The following is a 21181-nucleotide window of genomic DNA, read 5'->3' on the forward strand; positions in this document are numbered from 1 at the left end:
TGTTCATTAACTTCTTGTTAACTTCTGAGATGTCACATCTGAGATACCAAAAAGGTACCAGCGATGACGCATCACTCCAGAATTTCAGAAGTCTTCCCTACTGCCGCTGGTCCTGACTTGTAGTCTCTTCATTTCAGAACATGTTTGATGGAAAGAAGCCCTGGAATGTATCCTTCTTGAGATAAGCGTGGCATCTTTTCAGAGATACTTTCATAAGATTGAAATAATTAATCAGGATATCCCAGAGCCTAATGTTGGTTAAGGGCAGAAGGAGGAACTGGATCTTATTTGGAATAGTTCCTCATTTAAGTACTTACTGAAGTGAGTAAGCAGAGGCAATTCCATTTAAAAGTTGGAGAAAAATCAGGAGAAAGAACAAGTCAGAGAAGCAGGAGGGAGATAGTGTGCCTTTTCAGTGGTCAGTTTTAAATTCTGTGCTGGTGCACATGCATTTCAGACACGATACAAGGGAAAGCTGCAGGGCCAGAGCATCGCTCTTCTGGAGTCAGTTTATTACTCACTCCTGCATCATAGCATCTAGGACAGAGCCCCAGAAACACTGTTGTGTTGAAAAATTATTCCTATGTGACTCGGTGACTCTTTTCTTCAGGGATACTTTATTGATCAAGGTAAATAAAATAGGGCCAAGTTAAAATTCGAAGACTCATTGAGAAATATTGCTGCAGATAGTGTGGTTCTAAGAAATGATGATTGGGTTACAAAGGGCATCCCTGGGCTCAGGCTCCCACCCCACCGTCACCCAGCTATTGGCGTGAAACACTTCTCAACCTCTGTTATCCTTAGCATCCTCTTTCATAAATGAGGATGTTAAGCCTCTAGGCTTTTTTCCTAATTAAAAAAAAAAAGTTGATTCTCTTAGAGTAAAAATTTTTTTCTTCAAAATACTTTCATTTTATCCCCTTTTATTTAAATGAACTTCAGCTGAATTATACCTCATGGTAAATATTTTTAAATAATTATTCTTTTCTAGGATTTCATAATTCAGTCTTCACAACATCTCTAAGGACGGTAGAGAAGAGAGAAATGCTTACGGAACACTTCTTATGAGCCAAGTCTTTCACATTTATTTCATTCTCAAAAAAACCTTAAGAAGTGGACATTTCCTCCATTTTACAACCAAGGAAACAGAGAAGTCAAGTAACATGCCGAAGACCGCGGAGCAGATGAGGGCTGTGCAGCACGAGGCCTCCCTCTCAGTTCTGTCTGATTTAAAAGTCCATGTTCCTTCTAACACATGATCAAAAAAAAAAGAGTAGGCATTCCATTTAACAGATGGAAAGACTGAGGTACAGAGAACCAGAGATTTCCTCAGTTTTGTAGGAAATCAGCATTTTTGGTGCCAGGAAGAAAACTCATGTTTTTTGGAATAGAGTGTGAGCTCAGACCAGAGGACAGGGTGCAAGAAAATATCCTTTTGTCTGTTAACTTTATTTCTACTTGACGCCCAGCACTGAGTATTCAGAATTTAAAAATGGTGAGATAAGAGAGAATTGAGCTTCTTGTATTGACATATTTTTTAAAATTAAATTTTGGTAGTACACTTGGTGTTTTCTAGAGACTATCTCAGAATGAACCCATCTTACATCTTAGACATTGATGAAACTGTTATTTCTAAACCATGCATCCCAGCCTCCGTAGCTCCCCAAATTCCTGTCTCACACATACATGATACTTGAAGTATGACAGTCCATCTTGAAATTCATTTCTCCCTACAAAAATAATTTTCATTGTACCTGATGGTACTTCAATTTAAAAAAAAAAAGTAATTTTCTAATCTGGAAATAGTTTGTAATGCTGCATGCTTCCATACTTCCTCCTGCTTCAGGAAATAACTTTCTTCCCTCTCAACTTCCCTTGTGATGTCGTTTTGTTTCTCTTGGCTTTTAGCCATCTGTTCCTTTTGGTGCTCTCGGCCTGGTGCCAAATGAAAGTCAGCACTTGGCCTAGTAGTATCGTTTCCAACACACGAGAATCAGAAGGAAAACCCCGCCTCTTACACCCACTGCTAATTATCATACTACCACAAAACTGGCTAGTTGCATCATGTGCTCATCACTTGTGAATTTCTGCTTTCCACAGCTCCCATTCCTGCAGAGAATGAGTTTGAGCCACATGGAGAATATGCCTCTAAGCCATTCAGGTCCTCAAGGAGCACAGAGACCATCCTGGAAGCAATGGCTACTCTACTCAACAACAATCATTTTGCTACTACTTTGTTCCTTCAGTACACTCATTTACACTTTGCTCCCACTCAAGGTAAGGAGACAACAGTACCTATTCCTATTTATTCTACTCCTTTTTTTCTTTTATAAGTCTAATTATTAGTATTGCCAGAGCTCACTGGAAAAGAGAGACATGTGGGTACAGATAACGTAAATGTAATTCCAGTTTTGTCATGGCATGTGGTTTTTGAGGCTTATTTGAGTGTGGTGAAATGAAAGGTAGTAGAAAATGCTGTTACCTGCAGAACTGAGTTGGGTGGAATCCCTTGATTAAATCAGGCAATTGGCAGATGCCTGTGGAGTATTTTCTCCCTTTCTGGAGCTCTGCTAAACCCTCTTGATGGAATAAAAAGGCATAAAACAGGATGCTTGCCCTCAAGGAATGGGATGCAAGCTATAGTCTTACTGAGGAAAAGACATAATAAGGTAATGGAAAACCAGAATAAGGTAAGTGGCAGATGGTTAGTGTATCTTTGAAAAGGGAAATGACATTGATGTAGTAGGAAGATCAGGATTCTGGTTCTAGGTCTCCCAAGAACTAGCTGTATGAATTTGAAAGACATCTAATCTTTTTGGTTCTCAGTTTTGTCATCTGCATAATGGTGGCAGGAAGATGGATTTGTTCATTACAGTGTTCCTTCTAGCTATAAAATACAGTGATTGATAATTTATGTAAGGGTAGTAGAGAACATAAATGCTTTAGGGGGCAATGACTCTGGGTTAGGTTGATCAGGGAAGGCTTCATGGAGGAAGGAGGAAGCACTTTCCTAGTTGGGCAGCCCCTGATCCTTATCAGGAATTTCCCACTGAGCTCCAGTCCAAGTTGTGGGTCTAGTGAAGGGGATGGAGATACATTAGGTTCTCAGTAGAAGTCTTTTTCTGATTGTTGATTACACAGCACTGACCATAAAGAAAATAAATGCTTCATTTAGGATTTAATTTAATTCAGGATTTAGCCCATTCCTGGGTGCATCTAAAGATTCTGAGCATTGCAGAGAATAAGGTAGTAAGTTCCTAAGAAAGGGCTGTTGGATGAAATCCATGACTATAGAAACATTTTTCTAAGAGAATTGGCCATTTCAAAGATATGGTTCTCCCACATAAGATATTTGAAAGCAATTGGGAAAAGATGCAGAAGGAAGCAGTCAAGACACTGTAGTTGTTGGTTTTTAGTTGGGAAAAGTATAGCTTTGGCCAACTTTTTACACAGTAGCCCATTTGTATTTTATAGCTGTACACAAGGGTGTGCAACAGAGGAACTTCTAATCATAGCCTCATTGTCTCAAGCAGAACTCTGAACTTTCTGAAGCAGTGAAGCTTTGAGAAAGGAAAAAAAAAACAACAAAACTCAGGAATTCTTAGGGTTTAGATTTCTGAAGAAGGGGAAGGGTGAGAACAGCAACAGCTTCCATTTGGAAGTGCCTTTCCTTCTAAAAACTACCTTTTAGTTCTAGAGCCAGATGGCCTTGAAGAACACTGGGTATGTTTTATGTGTCATCCATTCCTGCATGTGATTGGGGAGCCAGTGCAGAGGAGAGGAAGGAAATGCCTTTCTCCAGGGCACACAGCTGCTCTTACAAAGGGAAAGAGGAGGGTTCATTCTGCCAGAGGCATCGGGGACACATCTTGCCGGAACTGAACTTGATTAGTGCCCTGTGTTAGAGCTCTGATTCCAGATTCTTCTAGACGGCATGCAGCTTCTCAGTGAAAGGTTCTGCAGAGTTTGTTCCAAATTTGGGAAAGTTGGAAAGGTTTTCAGGATATTGTCTGGACAGGATGCCATGGAGACTTATTTCCTACGGGAAGAGCCAATGGCCTTGGCCGACAGCGCAGTGATAGTAGCTCATGTATTCCATGCTCCACTCGCCTGTTCCTCCCGTTCCCTATTGGCCACACATTAGTATTTTTGGCAAAGAGGACTGAGTGGCTGGTGGATGGTGAGTCATTTGTCCACTCTAGTTCTTACATACAAAATTCCACTTTCTAGCCTATCTGGGCACTAATTCAAAAACTGGCATGAAGATTGACTTCTTCAAAACCAACAAATTTCTTTGGGAGAATTTTTTTTCTTTTTCCTCTCTCTTCCTTCCAAAGACATTTCACTGAAAGAATGTGCTAGGAGCCCAAGGGGTTGGACTACTCCGAGGTGCACAGAAATTGTCTCTAAGAAATCAAATGTTCAGGAGAGTCCTCTGTTTCAGTGGAATGAAGGATACTTTCAAAAGGGAAAGTTGTATTTAAAAGGAGAGTAGGTTCTATTTCCAAATGTTGATCTGATTGGAATTGGTTTGGAGAAATAATTATGAATTATTAACCCAACTATATAAATCCGGGCTTCAATCAAAGTAGGGTTAGAAGAGCAGCTGATCTTTCTAAGCAAAAAGGAACTAAAGTCAACTTAGAGTCCCCTGTTTCTTTATAAGTGGATATTTGCACCTTCCAAACATTACCAGGATTAGAAATACAGACTGCTCCACAGAGGGGTAGGGGTGGGACTTGAGTCAGACCGGCTCTGTTTGGATCTTAGCCTGGCCTTGCAGCAGCTGCACGGCCTTGGGCTGGTGACGTAATCCTTCTCATGCTTATTTCCTCGTGTGTAAGTGAGTGTGCCGCTTATCTCGCGGAGTTGTGGTAAGGGCTGATGAGATAGTACAGTGCCTGACCCGTAACAGACTCTCAGTAGATAGTAGTGATGAGTATTTACACCAGTACTATGAATGACATTACAATGAGAATAAATTTGAAAAAGACGTTTAACAAAATGGGTACTCCTTGCTTATCTGTTTCACTTTCTCAACCAAAGACTATGCCTCACTGCCAAACAGATGATTTTTGTGATTAAACAGATTTTCATTTGTGGCAGTAATTACAGAATATTAGAAGGGTGGTTTCTGGGTTTCTGTAAGCTCTGAGTAGACATTAAAGCAGCCCCTAGCACAGGATCCAGGATTTCTGTCTCTGGCAATTAGTCTGTCTGTGGCCTCAGGTTTCTGCACACACTTCATATATGAGAATAGATAGCATAAATGTTACCTATGGCACCTGTTTTGGCATTCACTTGTATTTAGATTGTTACCCAGTTGCTTCAGGTGTGTAGTCATGTCTTTCTAGAAAGTTTATGAACTTCTTAAGAGGCAAGGACCATAATAAATATATTTGTTTCTCTTGCTTACGATGCTAGCATAATGTTGGCAATGTAGGTGCTTAAAGTTTAATTCTTCTTTATAATGAGCATTATCAAAACCGTTAACACGTAATAAGCAGGACCAGACAGAATATCTGGGCAAAGTCCTTCATAAGACTTACCTCATTTAAACCATCCCTTACTTCACTGGGCTAAGGTGCTGTTATTTCCTCCATTTTATAAATTAGGAAATTGAAGTTAAGGGAGTCCCTATCACATGCCTGTCATTGGTTAAACTAAATTGAATTTCAACAATTCTTCTAAGATACCCCAAAATGAGGATGAAATAATTGCAGGAGTAAAAGCAATTGTAGGAATCCAGTCATTTATCTCCTAGCATAGTGACTTCCAAACTTTCTGATTGCACCTCTCTACCAACAAAATGTTTTTGAGGTCAATCCCACTATGTATGCTAATTTATTACAAGTTATATACAAGCTAATTGTATATATTAAAAAGATTACAAAAAATAGAAATTTATAAGGATGAATCAAGTAATACTTAGTTTATTCACAGTGCAAAGCCATTTTGCTTTTACCGAAATACTGTATTTTACATAGCATGTTAATATGTAAGCATTCTGAAAATAACTGAAATATTTTAGTAATTTGATAAATGTGTTTTTATTTTCTTAATCGTAGTTTAACACTTGGTAATACAATAATTTGAGAGCTATATATTCTAGGTTAATTTTCCTTGATTCATGGTTTTGACTGTCATAGCTGAAAAGTTACCTCACAAAAAAAATAGATCAAAATGGAAGAGCGCATCTTTGAGTGTGCTTACCACGTTAAGACAGTAAATTGTCAGTCTGTCGTCCAATAGTGCAAAGGTCTTTTTAAAAATTAATATTGTCTGAAATACTTCCTTCTCCAGGTTTCCTTACTGAAAAGTGGATGGAATGAGATCTTAACTTTTTCCTAGAAGACTGAGAAGAGGAGCTTTCCTAAGTCTCCTTTGCAGGCTCTTTCTTATTCCCTGTCCTCTGAACATTGCAGTGTCCCACTACTCCTTTCTGTCTATACCCACTGACCTATGATCTTACACAGTCTCAAATCTTAAAGCACATATAGAATTTAACATAAATTTATATTATCAGAACCCCTTAAATTCCATCCTTACAGGTCCCGCGGTCTACTTGACACACCTACCTGGCTGTCTAATGAGCATCACAAACTTGACATGTCCAAGAATGAACTCATGATTCATTTCCCCCAGTTTACTCCTCTTAAATCTCATTCATTTCAGTGATGAACAGTTCATCCTTCTCTTTAGATCATGCCCCAAACCTTGGTGTCATTTTTGTCTCTTCTCATTTTCTCATCTCAGATCCTTGTCAGGAACTCCTGTTGGCTCACTTTCCAATCACTTATCTCTATTGCTAGCACCTTGGTCAGAGGCCATGCTTTCTTGCCTAGGGGATTATACCCATCTCTTAGCTGGCCTCACTGCTTTTGCTCTTGTCAGCCTTTAATTTATTCCTAACATAGCAGCCAGAGAAATCCTATAAACGAAAAAGTTGCATCATGGTTAAGTGCAAAGTCTCATAAGCACTTTGCCACAAGGAAACAAATGAACTTTACAGGGTACAAAACTTATTTATGGCTATACCTTATACTACTACTAAGTATTTTAAAGCCTTTAGTATTTAAATATCTATATTTATAAAATTAACCACACTGAAGGCTTCTTGTAGCATGTAAACTGTTACATTGCAACAGTTTGAAACAGAGGTCTCCTCAAAGCATGTTACTATATCTATGATGCATAATTATCTGAACATAAAATAATGGTGGTTTTATCAATCTGAGATGTAAATATTTCTGTAGATTAATTTCTTATTTAAAATAAAGATAAACATAAGTTTTACTATTTACTTTCACATGCCAGTGGATTCCTTGTGCAGTCACCGGGGTGCAGAGATGACTGTATAGAGAATTTCTATAGCCCAAGAGGAGGAGAGTCCAAGAACAAATAATTATCCTGTGGTCAGAGGTTAAGTGGATGGAATGAGATCTTAACTTTTTCCTAGAAGACTGAGAAGAGGAGCTGTGTAATGAGAGGCAAAGGAAGGAGCCAGCCATCTATGAAGGAAAGCTGAGAAACCCAAACCAAGGTGGAGGGAGGTTTTTTATGTGGCTAGGCAAGAGAAGTTTGCTTCAGGAATCAGAGGCTCTAAATTAGTATCAGTTAATCAGTTAAAGTTGTGACACTATCATCCTGACCAGTTCTTGTTTTTCTTCCCTCTACAGACTGCCAACGAGCCCTGTGTAGCGAAGTTTGGTGAGTAACCTGTCTCACATGTCTCCTTTTTACTTAGTATTTGATGCAAAATGCAAGCTTCAGTGTTGTCCAGAAGCACTGCATTCTATTTTGTCCCTTCGCCCACGCCCTGGTAAGACCGCACCCAGTTACACCTCTGGGCAGAATGCACAGCACTCTTACAGGCCTGGGAATCTGAAATCCGGGAATCTACTTTTAATTGTTTTAATAAGCACAAGCCTCAGATTTCTACCACCTTTCCCTCTGAGAGACTCAAAGTCCTTCTCATGTTCCACATATCGCTCACGTCCAGTAGAGTGAGTGTGAGGTGCCGTTTTTTGTTTCCAAATGTATATAGAAGAGGAGGGAGAGTTAGGGGAATAGCCCCTCCCTCTGCTCCTTTCTCCTCCCCTCTTAGCTCCAGAGCCACTTTCCCTTATAGTGACCTGGTATTGGCTTAGAAAACACACTATAGAGTTCACAGTTGCACTGAGCTTTTAGGGTATTTCTTAGCATATATACATTTTGGATTGTTCATTGGTTTGAGGTCAAACACCCATTTCCATCTGAGAGCAGACTGCTTCTAGAGTTAATTGCCACTCTTGTTTTCCTCTGCAACTCAAACAGCCAGGCTTCCTTGGCTTGTGGGAGGTAGGGCATCTCTTTTTACTTGTGATTTGCTTTTGTTTTTCTAGTGAATGGAGTGAAACTCATGATATGCTTGAAATTCTCTTGTGCTGTGTTAAAAGCTGAGAATCTCAAGTGATGCCAAGATGGTCTTTAAGTGGCCTCCATTACTGAATTAAATATGAGGACCAGTGACACTTCTTCCTTGTAACTTGCCTAGTGTCTAGTACAGGTCAAGCAGGAAAAAAGTTACTGGGCTCTGGACTCACTGGAAATAAAGGGAGACTTCGCTTCTTGCTGTAATGACTTCTCCTGTTTTCTCCTTCAGAGCCCCGTATCAGTCATGATATAAGGTTTCTTTCTAATTATGTGATTGATAAAGGCTTTTGCTCCTATAACAAAAATGGAGAATTAGAGAATAGGCCGAACAAGTATTTTGGGTGGTAAAAGTACTTCCTGGAGCTCTGAAATCACACTTCTGTGTAAAAAGTATTAACGTTAGGAAAACATGTAAATTCCATATATACCCATAAAAATAAACAAGTCTTGACCCTTTCCCTATCCCGTGACTGCAGTAAATTGGGATACTTACATCTAAACAAATAATTTCCATTTATAAACCCAATAATTTACCAAACCCTCCAGACTTTTTGGAGAGTTTGTATACTCATACCCCAAGTGGATCTTGACTGATACATACCCATAAGTTGATGACAATCACCATAATTTGGACACAATGCACCTAATTCAGGGACAGGAATGTATCATTCAATCAAGAAGTGTTAATTGAGCACTCACAAGGTACCAGGAATTCTTTTTGGTGCTGATGATATGGCAGTGGATAAAACAGAGAAGTACTTGTCCTCAAGGATGTTATGTTCAAGTGGGAATAAGGTAGACAATAAACAAATGCACAACTTAATTTATAACATGCTAGACGGTAACACCTTCTATGAACAAAACTAGAACAGGATATAAAGGTAAAAGAGTAGCAAGAGAGTGCTACTCTATACCGATGGATGAGGAAGGTCTCATTGATAGTGATAACATAGTAGGTAGTATTTAAAAGGAGAAATATGAGTGTGCATCCTGGACTGCCAGCGTTGGCCATCACCATCCTGTTGTGAGTCCTCTCTTCCTCCCGCCTTTCTTTCCTTTCACTGATGGTGACTGACAAGAGATGCAGTGTCACCTGAAACTTAACCATTTTTCTATTCCAAATTTACTTCCTTAGAGCTTCCCAAGCAAGAGAGACACTTAGGATTTGCGATTTCTCAAAAACAAGGAGTAGATAGATTACTTAAAATATTAAAATTGTGATTGGAGAAAACTAGTATATACCAGGTAAAGAAACAGCTTGTAATTGGGAAAGAACTATAATCAGGAAGAGGATGAAACAAATAACTGTTTTCCTTTTTCTCTGTCTCTCTTGTAAATGTCTTACAGGACCGTTACCTTCAAAATGGCAAATGGCCTCTCCTGAGCCTTCTTGCGTGAATAAGACAGCTGACTGGAGGCTGAAGATACTTCAGAATGGCTTGTATTTAATTTATGGCCAAGTGGCTCCCAATACGGCCTACAAGGGGCGCGCTCCTTTTGAGGTGCTGCTACGGAGGAATGGAGACACCATACAAGCTCTCACGAACAGCACCACAGTCCAGAACATAGGAGGGGCTTATGAATTCCATGCTGGAGATGCAATAGACTTGATATTCAACGAAGAGCATCAGGTTCTAAAAAATAATACATACTTGGGGATCTTCTTGCTAGCAAATCCCCAATTCATCTCCTAGAGACTCGACTTGGCCTCCTCCTCCTCTTCAGCACAAGCAGGGATGCCAGTGGGTAGGATGGAGGAGGCAGATTTTCAATGCCTGCAGTTCATCTGGGTATATAAATCAACACAAACACCAACTCCACAGCATGAGAATTTTCAGTTCTCATACTTATCTGAATGAGAGTCAGAGGAAGGCCAAAGACATCTGGTTACCCCTGACATTGGGTCAGCCAAGACACTCGTGGCTAGAGGACAGAATCTTAAAGTGTCTTTATCTAATCCTTGAATCCCTGGGTGGAAAAATGAAGTCTTATTCCCATGGGAGCCTTACCTGGTATGCAAAAAAGATCCAGGGCAGTGGCCTGGCCTTGTTCTCATATTCTTGGGCTGTGGACTGCTTCACTTCCTTCCTCCCGTATTCCCATCTTTTGAGACTCTCCTCCTAAAAAGAAGTCAGACTGGAGGAGTGGCCACAGATATGCCAACAATGCCCTATTTGAGATCCGATGGCATTCGAGGAATAGAGAACACTTTTGAGAACCATTGGGACAGAGGGACAGGTGGCACTGGAATGGAACGCACTTTATTTGGGAACTTCCCTTGAGTTCATCATACTCAGGATGCAGGGCGCTGTGTCAAACCAGCCAGTCAAAGGGGTCCTCCTGCACCTTCACCTAGGGCTTCAAGAGAACTTGTTTGTGTACGTGTCTAAACATTGTCAGTGGCAGAGAAAGGGTAATCATAAGATTTAACCCCAGAAGTTGGTGTTACCAGTACTGTAGTGTATGTCATATTAATGATTTCATACTTTTAGCTGGCTTTGCAGTTTGCAAAGTGCTTTCATGTATCTAGCACGTGGGAACTCTATGAAGGTACGGCAATGCTATGAAGTTAATGGGGTAGGTATCTTTGGCACAATTTTAACGATGAGAATACAGAGACAGATGGAGCATAGGTAACCTGCTTAAGCCCACAGAACTAGTGATTAACAGGGTCAGTCGGCTTCCCACTGTATCTCACCGTCTTAGCTTTAGGGTTAGTATTTCTGCTAACATAAGTCTATGAGGTTTAGTAAATTCAGTTTTCCAGGAGGTGTACTCTTTCAGCCCAAGGAAGGTAGAACAAACTTTGCTGCCTTTGCCTGGAGCAGGGAGCACAGGATGTTCAGGACTTGCTTTAACCCAATCCCCTTCCTCACTTGGAAGAGCCTGTCTTGGTCAAATGTGTTAACTTCTAAAAATAGCAAATGGCACTCAATTCAATGACAGCCTGCTAAAGTTTTGGACTCTGCTAAATTAATTAGCTACTTACGGGTTCTTGTTGAAAGGTATATAATTATGTGATAAGCCAATTTAAAATATTTATGGATATTTGTAAAAAGCTACATTGTTAATTCAGTATCACTATGTAAAGGTAATTTAAAAATATCTATCTTGTGTGCAGCAAAAACTGCTTGGAAGCAGATTAAGCCTGAGCCCAAGATGTTTCTTAGGAAGTCTTTTTTTTGGACACCTGCTGAGTAGCTGTAGGACCAAAGACTTGGATGCCTTGTTCCTCCTGCATTTATATAGTCTCAGGAAATTAAAGTTATACCACATGCTTTTATAGTAACTTGATGGCATTGCTTGGTGTTGAGTTGAACGCAGCAGTGTGCTGGAGTGGGCTAGCACTAGCTCATGAGCTGACTGTGCAATTTTCAGAAATTGCACAATCTAGTTATTAAATACAGTCATCCTTGAAATTGGCCACAGTGGGACGATTTATACCATGGGAATCGGCAAATGCTACAAATCAGGACTTTTTTTGGAAAGCCATTCACCAGCACACCACTGTTTGTAAAACTCTCCTTAACGACTCCCCTCTGCTGCCTCGTTCCTAAGATTGAGGCAGTCAAGGGAAAAAGTGAAGAAAAGTGAAGCTATCATACTCCCAGCAAAAGTCTCGCATACTAATGATTTCTCAGGGCAAGTGGAAGTTCCTACAGCTGCAACCAGGGAGAAAGGTATAAACAAAGGACCTTTGAATCTCCCTAGTGTTGTAATTTCAGGCTTTGTTTTCAAAGTATACTGTTCCTTGTTTCTTCAAATAGTTGTTTAAACCTATAATAAAATATATGATGGTAAATGGACTATAGCTGACTTGACTGTAGGTTATCAGACTAGAGTTAATGATCTAGAGAACATGAGAGTGCATCAGAGTAATCCTAGCCTTTGATTACGGCTGTTCCAGTTTCTGAGGGGTTAGTCAGTTTCACTGCCTTCCATCTACCTCCTCAACTCCACCCCACCCACTTTCACTATCAAAGCCATCACCAATCCTTTGCATACAAATTGTTTTTCACCTTCCATTTTGCCCCATCAAGCTGACCTAGAATGTGTTAAGCCTCCACTTTTGAAGATAGCAGTTAATTGACACCAGTCTTGTGCATTTGATGGAGCAGATTGACTAACTCCTTAGATGAAGTATGTCTGTGCATCTTGTAGATGAAATGCCTGCCTTTGGGTTCTCTTTCTCAAGGAAGCAATTTCACTGTTGGGGGTGTAAGAACGTTTTTTCACTAGAATGAGAAGCAAAAACCCAGCTGACTTACAGATTAGGGGTCTTACCTTCAAATAGAAGTTGTAAGTAATGCTTTGGCACGCACACTTTCCTTGACCTGGGAGGATGCATCTCTATTTCGGGGTCACCTGTGACCCTGGCAGCATCACTCTACTGCTCATAACTCTCCTGTGAGTGCCACATCTCTCCACAGGAATCTTGTACACATGCCTTGTCCTTAAAGACTCAGAGTATGAGCTCACCTAAATGTAGCAAAATTCCATCTACCGTCAAGGAGTTGGCCTTTCTCTTCCTGACAGATTTCCTGGGTTGGGTCAGACTCTAGTCCACTGTCAGCTTTAGCTTTCTCAGGTGGGAGTCGGGTCCCAGGCTTTGGCTTCTGATCACAAGAAATAAATCTCCAAGCTCTGCAGGGATTCCCTTGAAGTCCTCCTACCAGGCTTGAGGTGAGAAAGTTCCATTTCTCTGCATCCCTCCTGCAAAGGAAGGGGGTGAGTACTCACTGCATGGCCAGTGTGCTCTATTTAATTTTATTTCATTCTTTATTTTTTTTGAAGATTTTTTATTGAGGTATAGCTGATTTATAATATTAGCTTCAGGTGTACAACAGTGATTCAAAATTTTTATAAATTATACCCCATTTAAAGTTATTATAAAATGTTGGCTGTATTTCCTGTGCTGTACAATATATTCTTGTAGCTTATTCATTTTATACACAGTAGTTTGTACCTCTTAATCCCCTACCCCTATCTTGCCCCTCTCTTCCCTTCCCTCTTCCAATTGGTAACCAATGGTTTGTTCTCTATCTGAATCTATTTCTGTTTTGTTAGATTTTTTAAGTTCCACATGTAAGTGATAACACACAATATTTGTCTTTCTCGTTCTGACTTATTTCACTAGGCATAATACCTTCTAGGTCTATGTTGTTGCAAATGACAGAATTCCACTCTTTTTAATGCCTGAGTAATATTCTATTATATATAAAAACCACACTTTCTTTATCCATTCATCTGTCAACGGACACTTGGGTTGCTTCCGTATCTTGGTTATTGTAAATAGTACTGCTGCGAACATCGCAGTGCATATATCTTTTTGAATTAGTGTTTTTGTTTCTTTGGATATATACCCAGGAGTGGGATTGCCAGATCACATGGCAACTCTATTTTTAGGTTTTTAAAGGAAACTCCATAATGTTCCTCCCTAGTGACCACGCCAACTTACATTCCCACCAACAGTATACAGTCCTTTTTCTCTACATCCTTGCCAACATTTGTTATTTGTGCTCTTTGTGATGACAGCCATTCTTACAGCCCTCCCTTTATAAGTGTTATCACAATCTCTCCTCAACACACCGGCCTCATTTTGTATCCTTGATCTGGCTAAAGTGGCAAGGGGAGCTTAGCTTCATTCTTTTTGAAAATTCTGCATATTGGCAGCAGCAATTATCTCTCACTGTTATCCAGGTGTCAGTCATATTATGTCTGAGCTGAAACTGAGGAAGAGCCCCACTTTGACATCCAGTTATACTTTCATGTGTCTGAAAGATATCTGAGAGACATACACCAAAGTGCAGAAATACAGAATGCCCCAAGCCATCATCCCAGGAGCAATAAAGTAAGAGCTTAACAAAAAGGCAGTTGAAGAGGAAAATTGTTCAGAGAAGTTAGACTTAAGAAAATTGTTAGAAGTGAACATAAAACATTGCTTTTAATTCCTTGATAGTCAAGAAAAATTAGAAACATGAGTTTTTTAATCCAATTTTTAAAAAGCAGACAGTACTGAGCTCTAAGCAGACTCTGTACAGATCCATAAAGAATGCTTGAGACAGCAAAATGCAGACTCTTCCATTCATTTTACTTGAGTGTACTGGTTTCTGTTAGCTCAACCAAATTGTGTTGAATTCTGTAAAGTTCTAAATACTACCACTCCAAGACACAGAGCCTCCATACACAGAGCTTTTCAAACATATTGCATGAGCCAAGGACAAAGCACTGAGTCATTATTTCTTCCTATCTAAATCTGTTAGGAAATCATATCATCTTTACTTTAAAGAAAACCTGACCTCTTTTCGGCTATGACTCTTATTATTTCAGTAGCTTCATAACTGGTTACGCTGCTTCTACCTTTGTAGTCAGACACTTTTTCTTCCCCCAAATCTCAGTTTTGCTACGTACTGCTTATTTGAATCTTGGACAAATTTCTTGGCCTTTCTGAGACTCAATTTGTTTTGTCTACTGTTGTTTATCCAATGTCTGATACACAGTTGGAGCTTAGTAAATATTTGCTGAATCAAAGAATAAGTTTTAAAACAACTTTAAAATACCAACTAACATATGAAGAGTTCCTGATGCATAGTATAAAATAAAATGGTGGCTGGCATTGATTTTATTTTTATTAAAGAGCTAGATTTATTCCTAAGTTTTTGAACTTTGACATTTTTCAAGTTAACAGGTTTAACATCCACCTTATTCTCTTTCCTCCTCAAGAAAAGGTAAACCCCAAGGTAAAAGTACATTATTTATTCAAAGATGTATCACCAGCCCCTAAAATTGTGCTTAAAACATTGAATGAACAAAAGAGATGGGACCCTGGTTCTTAGTTAGAATAATCAGAAAGACATAAGATATATAGGTTGCAAACAATCTCTCAAAATAGTCTAACTTCTATTTTAGGTTTTTAAAAACTCTAAGAATTTTCCTTTTTTTTTTTTTTTTTTTTTACTAAGTACATACTCAATAAGTGCTCTGAAAAAAGGTGGCTGCTCTCACTATTGTGCCCCTACCACCACCATCATAAAGTCATCGTTGCATTAGGCTTGTTTTCCTAGGGAGCAGTGTCCTGGAGCACACTAGCTTGCTTTACCATAGTAATTATCTTACCAAATCTTGAGTTAAGCTTGTTCCTTTGGCCTTTTTTATTAAATGTTTGAATTAGAAACACCCAGGTGTATCTTCTCCAAAAATAGTTCTTAGAACAATGTTTACTATGTTACTTATCATCCTTACAGCAGGCACATTCAGGAAAACTGACCTCTGATGAACTTGGAGCCGTATCTCTATGGGAATTTTTCCTCACACTTTTCTATACAGCAATAAATTTCACTAATATGTGAGATTTGGGAAATGTGCACATTTTCTCTCTGCAAAGGAACTATAATTCTCTAGAACCTTGAATCTTTTAATGACTCCAAATGAATATTTTGGAAACACAAACTGGCTTCTGGGCACTTACGGATACTGCCTTAGGTGGTGAACTGCCTCCTTTTCAGAGTGGGAAAATTACCATGACTAGATCACAGTCTTCAGGTTTCTAGGTCCTGAAACTGAATCTTATCAAAGCTTAGAGTTTACCTCTCTCAGGGGTCACATAACCAAACTTATAAAAGACTGAGACTTAAACTAAGGGGGAAGTTTATTGGTCAGTACATTCTCTCTCTGAAGGAAGCACTGTATGGAAATTCAAATTATAGCCAGACCAGAAGGTTATTGGCAGGCATGGAATCCAAGCCAGGGTGGTAAGGTAGAGGATCCAAATGAATAATGGCCTAAAAAAATACACCTTTTATTCAGGGAACAAATATTTCCTGGGGCCAGCTGTATCTCAGAAACTACCCTAGGTACCAGAGGTGAAACAAAATGAAAAGATACAATGCCTGTCTTCAAGCAGTTTAGAGTTTAGCCAAGAAACAGGTACATAAATAAATGATCAGAGGACTGTGCAGATGATAATTACTCTAATGTGAGAGATGAAGGCAAGCCCGAACAAGGACAAGGGCACCGGAACAAGGAGTAGACTGAGAAAAAACTTAAGACATAGACTTATCAGACTTCGGTGACTGGAGGAGAGAGCACTGGGGTTTCTGCCAAGCTCATAAGGATATCCTTATCAGACTTCCTCATCCACAGGGGTGGGTTTCAGGGGCCTTGTTTTCACCCCGTAAGCCCACGCTCTTAGCCAGCATTAACTTGTCCAGAATTAACTGCTCTGGGATGAGCTCTTGACTGGAGAATATAAAAATTTGGAAGCTAGGGGCTATGTTCCTCCTGTAGAGTGGAGTGAGAATCAGAGAAAGCCAATCCAGCTGAGACAGAGAATGAAAAGGATATGCAGAGAGAAGTATAAATAAAAGATGGAAAGAAACTCCACTGAACTGCTCTCGACCCATAAAGCCCAGCTATGTTCTTATCCTTGAATTCTGTAAGAGTCACTGCCACTTTATGACAAAATCCCTTACATTGTTTTTCCCACTCAGCTAGATTATTTCTACCAACCGAAATCAGAGTTGCGATTAAGGTGAGGAATAAAAAAGGAGGAAAGACCTTCTAGGATATTTTCATTTTAGGGGATATGAAGGAGGAACTAGAGAAAGTTCGGGGTGGATGAGATAATGGGCTGTTTTATAAATGTGTGCTTTAAGTACTTGTAGAATATGCAAGTGGGCATTACTAGGATGGAGTTGGAACTCAGGAGTCACATGAGATGGCATGAATATTTGAAAGTCAATAAATGGTCTTTATGGTAAAAAGTCACTGACATGAAAAAAAGTCACCATAGACAGGGAGCAAATGACAGACCTGGGGAGCAGCAGCGTTTGAAGACAGGCATGGCAAAGGAGTCCAGAGACAAAGTCAACTGGAAGAGAGCGGGTTTATAGAAATAGAGGCTCCAAGAAGTCAATTACTATGGGGATTGAAAGTTGCTCGTTGGACTTTGCTGGTAGGTTATTGTTGGTGAGATCAGCAAGATCATCTTCAGTGGCATAAATCGAGATTTCAAGGACAGAGAAGCAAATTGGAAGTATTGTGCCAGATGAGAAGTCAATGGAATGTGAAACAATACATTATACTACTTTCTATAGAAACTTGTTTGTGAAGAAAAATGGGCTGTGGAGTGGGAGAGAGTGGCTAATTTCAGGGCAAAGGGAGAGAAATACATCAATCTGGTAAGCAGACTAGGCGTTAATGTTGGTTGATCAGGGTGCCCTCTTCTCAGCAGGGTGCTGAAGACCCATGCTATGAGCAAGCCTTGTGCAATAAAATGAGCCAGACAAGTCCAACACCCTTACTTAGGAACTTGATCTAAAGCAGACAAGGACAAAGTACGATTTAGCAGTGGAGAAGTTAATGTCATAGAGCGGCTGACAGGCCAGAAGAATAGAGCTAATGTAAGGGAAAAGCAGGTGCTGCCATACGAACAGGAGAGAGGGAGGGAGAGACCACACAACTTTTTGGAATGAAAAAGTTGAAAACAGTAAATGCCCAGAGATGTTTCAGTTTCTGACATAATTTCGGTTCCTATTCTAGGTCTTGTAAATCATTCTAGCAAACCACTTTTTCTCCTTGAATTAGTGTAAATGGATCTCTTTCCTTTCAACAAGGTGAGGTCCACCAACTTTCTAAGCTGTCTTTTCAAAATGTTTAAAAAACATCTTATTTTCCTATAATAGATATACACATGGAAAAAGGAACCCAAACATAACACTAAAAATAGTCATTAAAACACAAGAGAACAATAAAGGGAAAAAAAGACCTACAAAAACATATCCAAAACAATTAACAGATGGCAATAAGAGCATATCTATCAGTAATTACCTGAATTGTAAACAGCCTAAATGCTCCAACCAAAAGACACAGACTGGCTGAATGGATACAAAAACAAGATCCATATATATGCTGCCTACAGGAGACTACTTCAGATCTAGAGACATATACAACTGGAAGTGAGAGGATGGAAAAAGATATTCCATGCAAACAAAACCAAAAGAAAGCTAGAGTAGCAATACTTATATCAGACAAAATAGACTTTAAAATAAAGACTGTTAAAAGAGACAAAGGACATTATATAATGATCAAGGGATCAATCCAAGAAGAAGATATAACAATTATAAATATATATATGGGGTGTGTGTATGTATATATATATATATATATATATATATATATATATATATATATATATATATTTATATATCTACCTATATATATCTCCAACATAGGAGTATCTCAATCTATAAGGCAAATATGAACAGACATGAAAAGAAAAATCAACAGTAACTCAATAATAGTTCGTGTCTTTAACACTCCACTTCCATTAACAGACAGGTCTTCCAGACAGAAAAATCAATAAGGAAACACAGGCCTTAAATAACACATTAGACAAAATGGACTTAATATTTATAGAGCATTCCATCCAAAAGTAGAATACACCACTCTTCAAGTATACATGGAACGTTCTCCAGGGTAGATCGCATGCTAGGCTACAACACAAGCCTCAGTAAATTTAAGAAAAATGAAATCATATTAAGTACCTTTTCTGACCACAATGCTATGAGACTAGAAATCAACTACAAGAAAAAAAATGCAAAAAACCACAAACATGTGGACTAAACAATATATTACCAAACAACCAATGGATCAGTGAAGAAATCAAAGAGGAAATTAAAAAAAATACTTAGACAAATAAAAACAAAAACACAATGATGCAAAACCTATGGGACACAGCAAAAGCAGTTCTAAGGGGGAAGTTTATCACAATAAAAACTTACCTCAGGAAACCAGAAAAATCTCAAACAACCTAAACTTACACCTAAAGCAACTAGAGAACAAACGAAAACAAAAAAGGAAAGAAATGATAAATGAAGTAGAATACGTGAAATGAATTTCTGCTCTGATCATTAAGTAGAGACTGAAAAAACAGTAGAAAAAAATTAATGAAACTAAAAGCTAGTTCTTTGAAAAGATAAACAAAATTGATATACCTTTAGCCAGACTCATCAGGAAGAAAAGGGGGAGGGCCCAAGTCAATAAAATCAGAAACGAGAAAGAAGTTATAACTGACACCACAGAAGTACAAAGGATCATAAAAGACTACTGTGAGCAACTAAATGCCAACAAAATGGACAACCTAGAAGAAATGGACAAATTCTTAGAAAGATACAATCTCCCAAGATTGAACCAGGAAGAAATAGAAAATATGAACAGACCAAATGCCAGTAATGAAATTGAATCAGTAGTTTAAAAACTCCTAACAAAGTTCAAGACCAGTGGCTTCACGGGTGAATTCTACCAAACATTTAGAGAAGAGTTCACACTTATCCTTCTGAAATTATTCCAAAAAAACTGAAGAGGAACACTTCCAAACTTATTCTATGAGGTCACCATTGGCCTGATACCAAAACCAGACAAAGGTATCACACACACACAAAACAAACAATTACAGGTCAATAACCCTTGTGAACATAGATGCAAAAATCCTCAACAAAATACTAGCAAATCGACTCCAACAATGCATCAAAAGGATCATATACCATGATCAAGTGGGATTTATCCCAGGGATGCAAGAATTTTTCAGTATCTGCAAATCAATGTGATATACCGCATTAACAAACAATAAAAACCGTATGATCATCTCAATAGATGCATAAAAAACTTTTGACAAAATCCAACATCTATTTATTATAAAAACTCTCTGGAAAGTGGGCACAGATGGAACATACCTCAATATAATAAAGACCATATATGACAAACCCACAGCTAACATCATACTCATCAGTGAGAAGCTGAAAGCATTCCCTTTAAGATCAGGAACAAGACAAGGATGCCCACTCTGGCCGCTTTCATTCAACGTAAGTTTGGAAGTCCTAGCCACACCAATCAGAGAAGAAAAACAGATGAAAGGAATCCAAATTGGAAAATAAGCAATAACACTGTCACTGTTTGCAATGAATATATGTATGTTCATGTATAACTGAAAAAATTGTGCTCTACACTGGAATTTGACCCAACACTGTAAAATGACTATAACTCAATAAAAAATGTTTAAAAAAAACTCACAGTTTGCAGATGACATGATAATACACATAGAAAATCCTAAAGACACTACCAGAAAACTACTAGAGGTCATCAATGAATTTATTTAGCAAAGTTGAGGATACAAAATTAATATACAGAAATCTGTTGCATTTCTATACACTAACAACAAAATATCAGAGAAATTAAGGAAACAATCGTATTTACCATCTCATTTCTAAGAATAAAATACCTAGGAATAAACCTACCTAAGGAGGCAAAAGACTCATACTCTGAAAACACTAAGTTGCTGATGAAAGAAATTGAAGACCACATAAACAAATGGAAAGATATACTGTGTTCATAGATTGGAAGAATTAATATTGTTAAATGACCATACTTAGGGGAATCTACAGATTTAATGCAATCCTTATCAAATAACCAATGGCATTTTTCACAGAACTAGAACAAAAAATCTTAAAATTTGTATGGAAGCACAAAATATCCTGAATAGCTAAAACAACCTTGAAAAAGATGAACGGAGGAGCTGGAGGAATCACAATCCCTGACTTCACACAATACTACAATGCTACAGTCATTGAAATTGTCTGGTACTGGCACAAAAACAGACACATAGATCAATGCAACAGATAGAAAGCCCACATATAAACCCATGCACTTATGATCAATTCATCTACAACAAAGGAGGCAAGAATAGACAATGGAGAAGACAGTCTCTTCA

The 21181-nt window shown here is 38.7% G+C and overlaps 1 protein-coding gene and 1 long non-coding RNA gene across 7 annotated transcripts in view; one reads left to right on the plus strand and one right to left on the minus strand.

The window, feature by feature from the left end:
- TNFSF18 (TNF superfamily member 18) overlaps positions 1–12221 on the plus strand; it is a 61285-nt gene extending 49064 nt beyond the window's left edge. For 4 of the 6 annotated variants that reach the window (XM_032463715.1, XM_032463718.1, XM_014561771.2 and 1 more), the window contains 3 exons: positions 2101–2277; positions 7680–7710; positions 9763–12221. In XM_032463715.1, coding sequence (XP_032319606.1) covers positions 2101–2277; positions 7680–7710; positions 9763–10109 — 555 coding nt within the window. In that variant the 3' untranslated portion in view covers positions 10110–12221. Of the gene's footprint in view, positions 1–1009; positions 2278–7679; positions 7711–9762 lie in introns of those variants that run through there. The other 2 variants (XM_032463717.1, XM_032463716.1) reach the window with 2 other exon arrangements.
- Positions 1–21181, minus strand: part of LOC106730010 — a 357525-nt gene that overhangs the window by 69398 nt on the left and 266946 nt on the right. The window contains exons 6-7 of the long non-coding RNA XR_004313870.1: positions 12895–13128; positions 10425–10535 (exon numbers count right to left, since the gene is read on the minus strand). This is a non-coding gene — a long non-coding RNA (uncharacterized LOC106730010). The remainder of the gene's footprint in view (positions 1–10424; positions 10536–12894; positions 13129–21181) is intronic.

Source organism: Camelus ferus, chromosome 21 (assembly GCF_009834535.1).
Source record: "Camelus ferus isolate YT-003-E chromosome 21, BCGSAC_Cfer_1.0, whole genome shotgun sequence".
Taxonomy (NCBI): Eukaryota; Metazoa; Chordata; class Mammalia; order Artiodactyla; family Camelidae; genus Camelus; species Camelus ferus.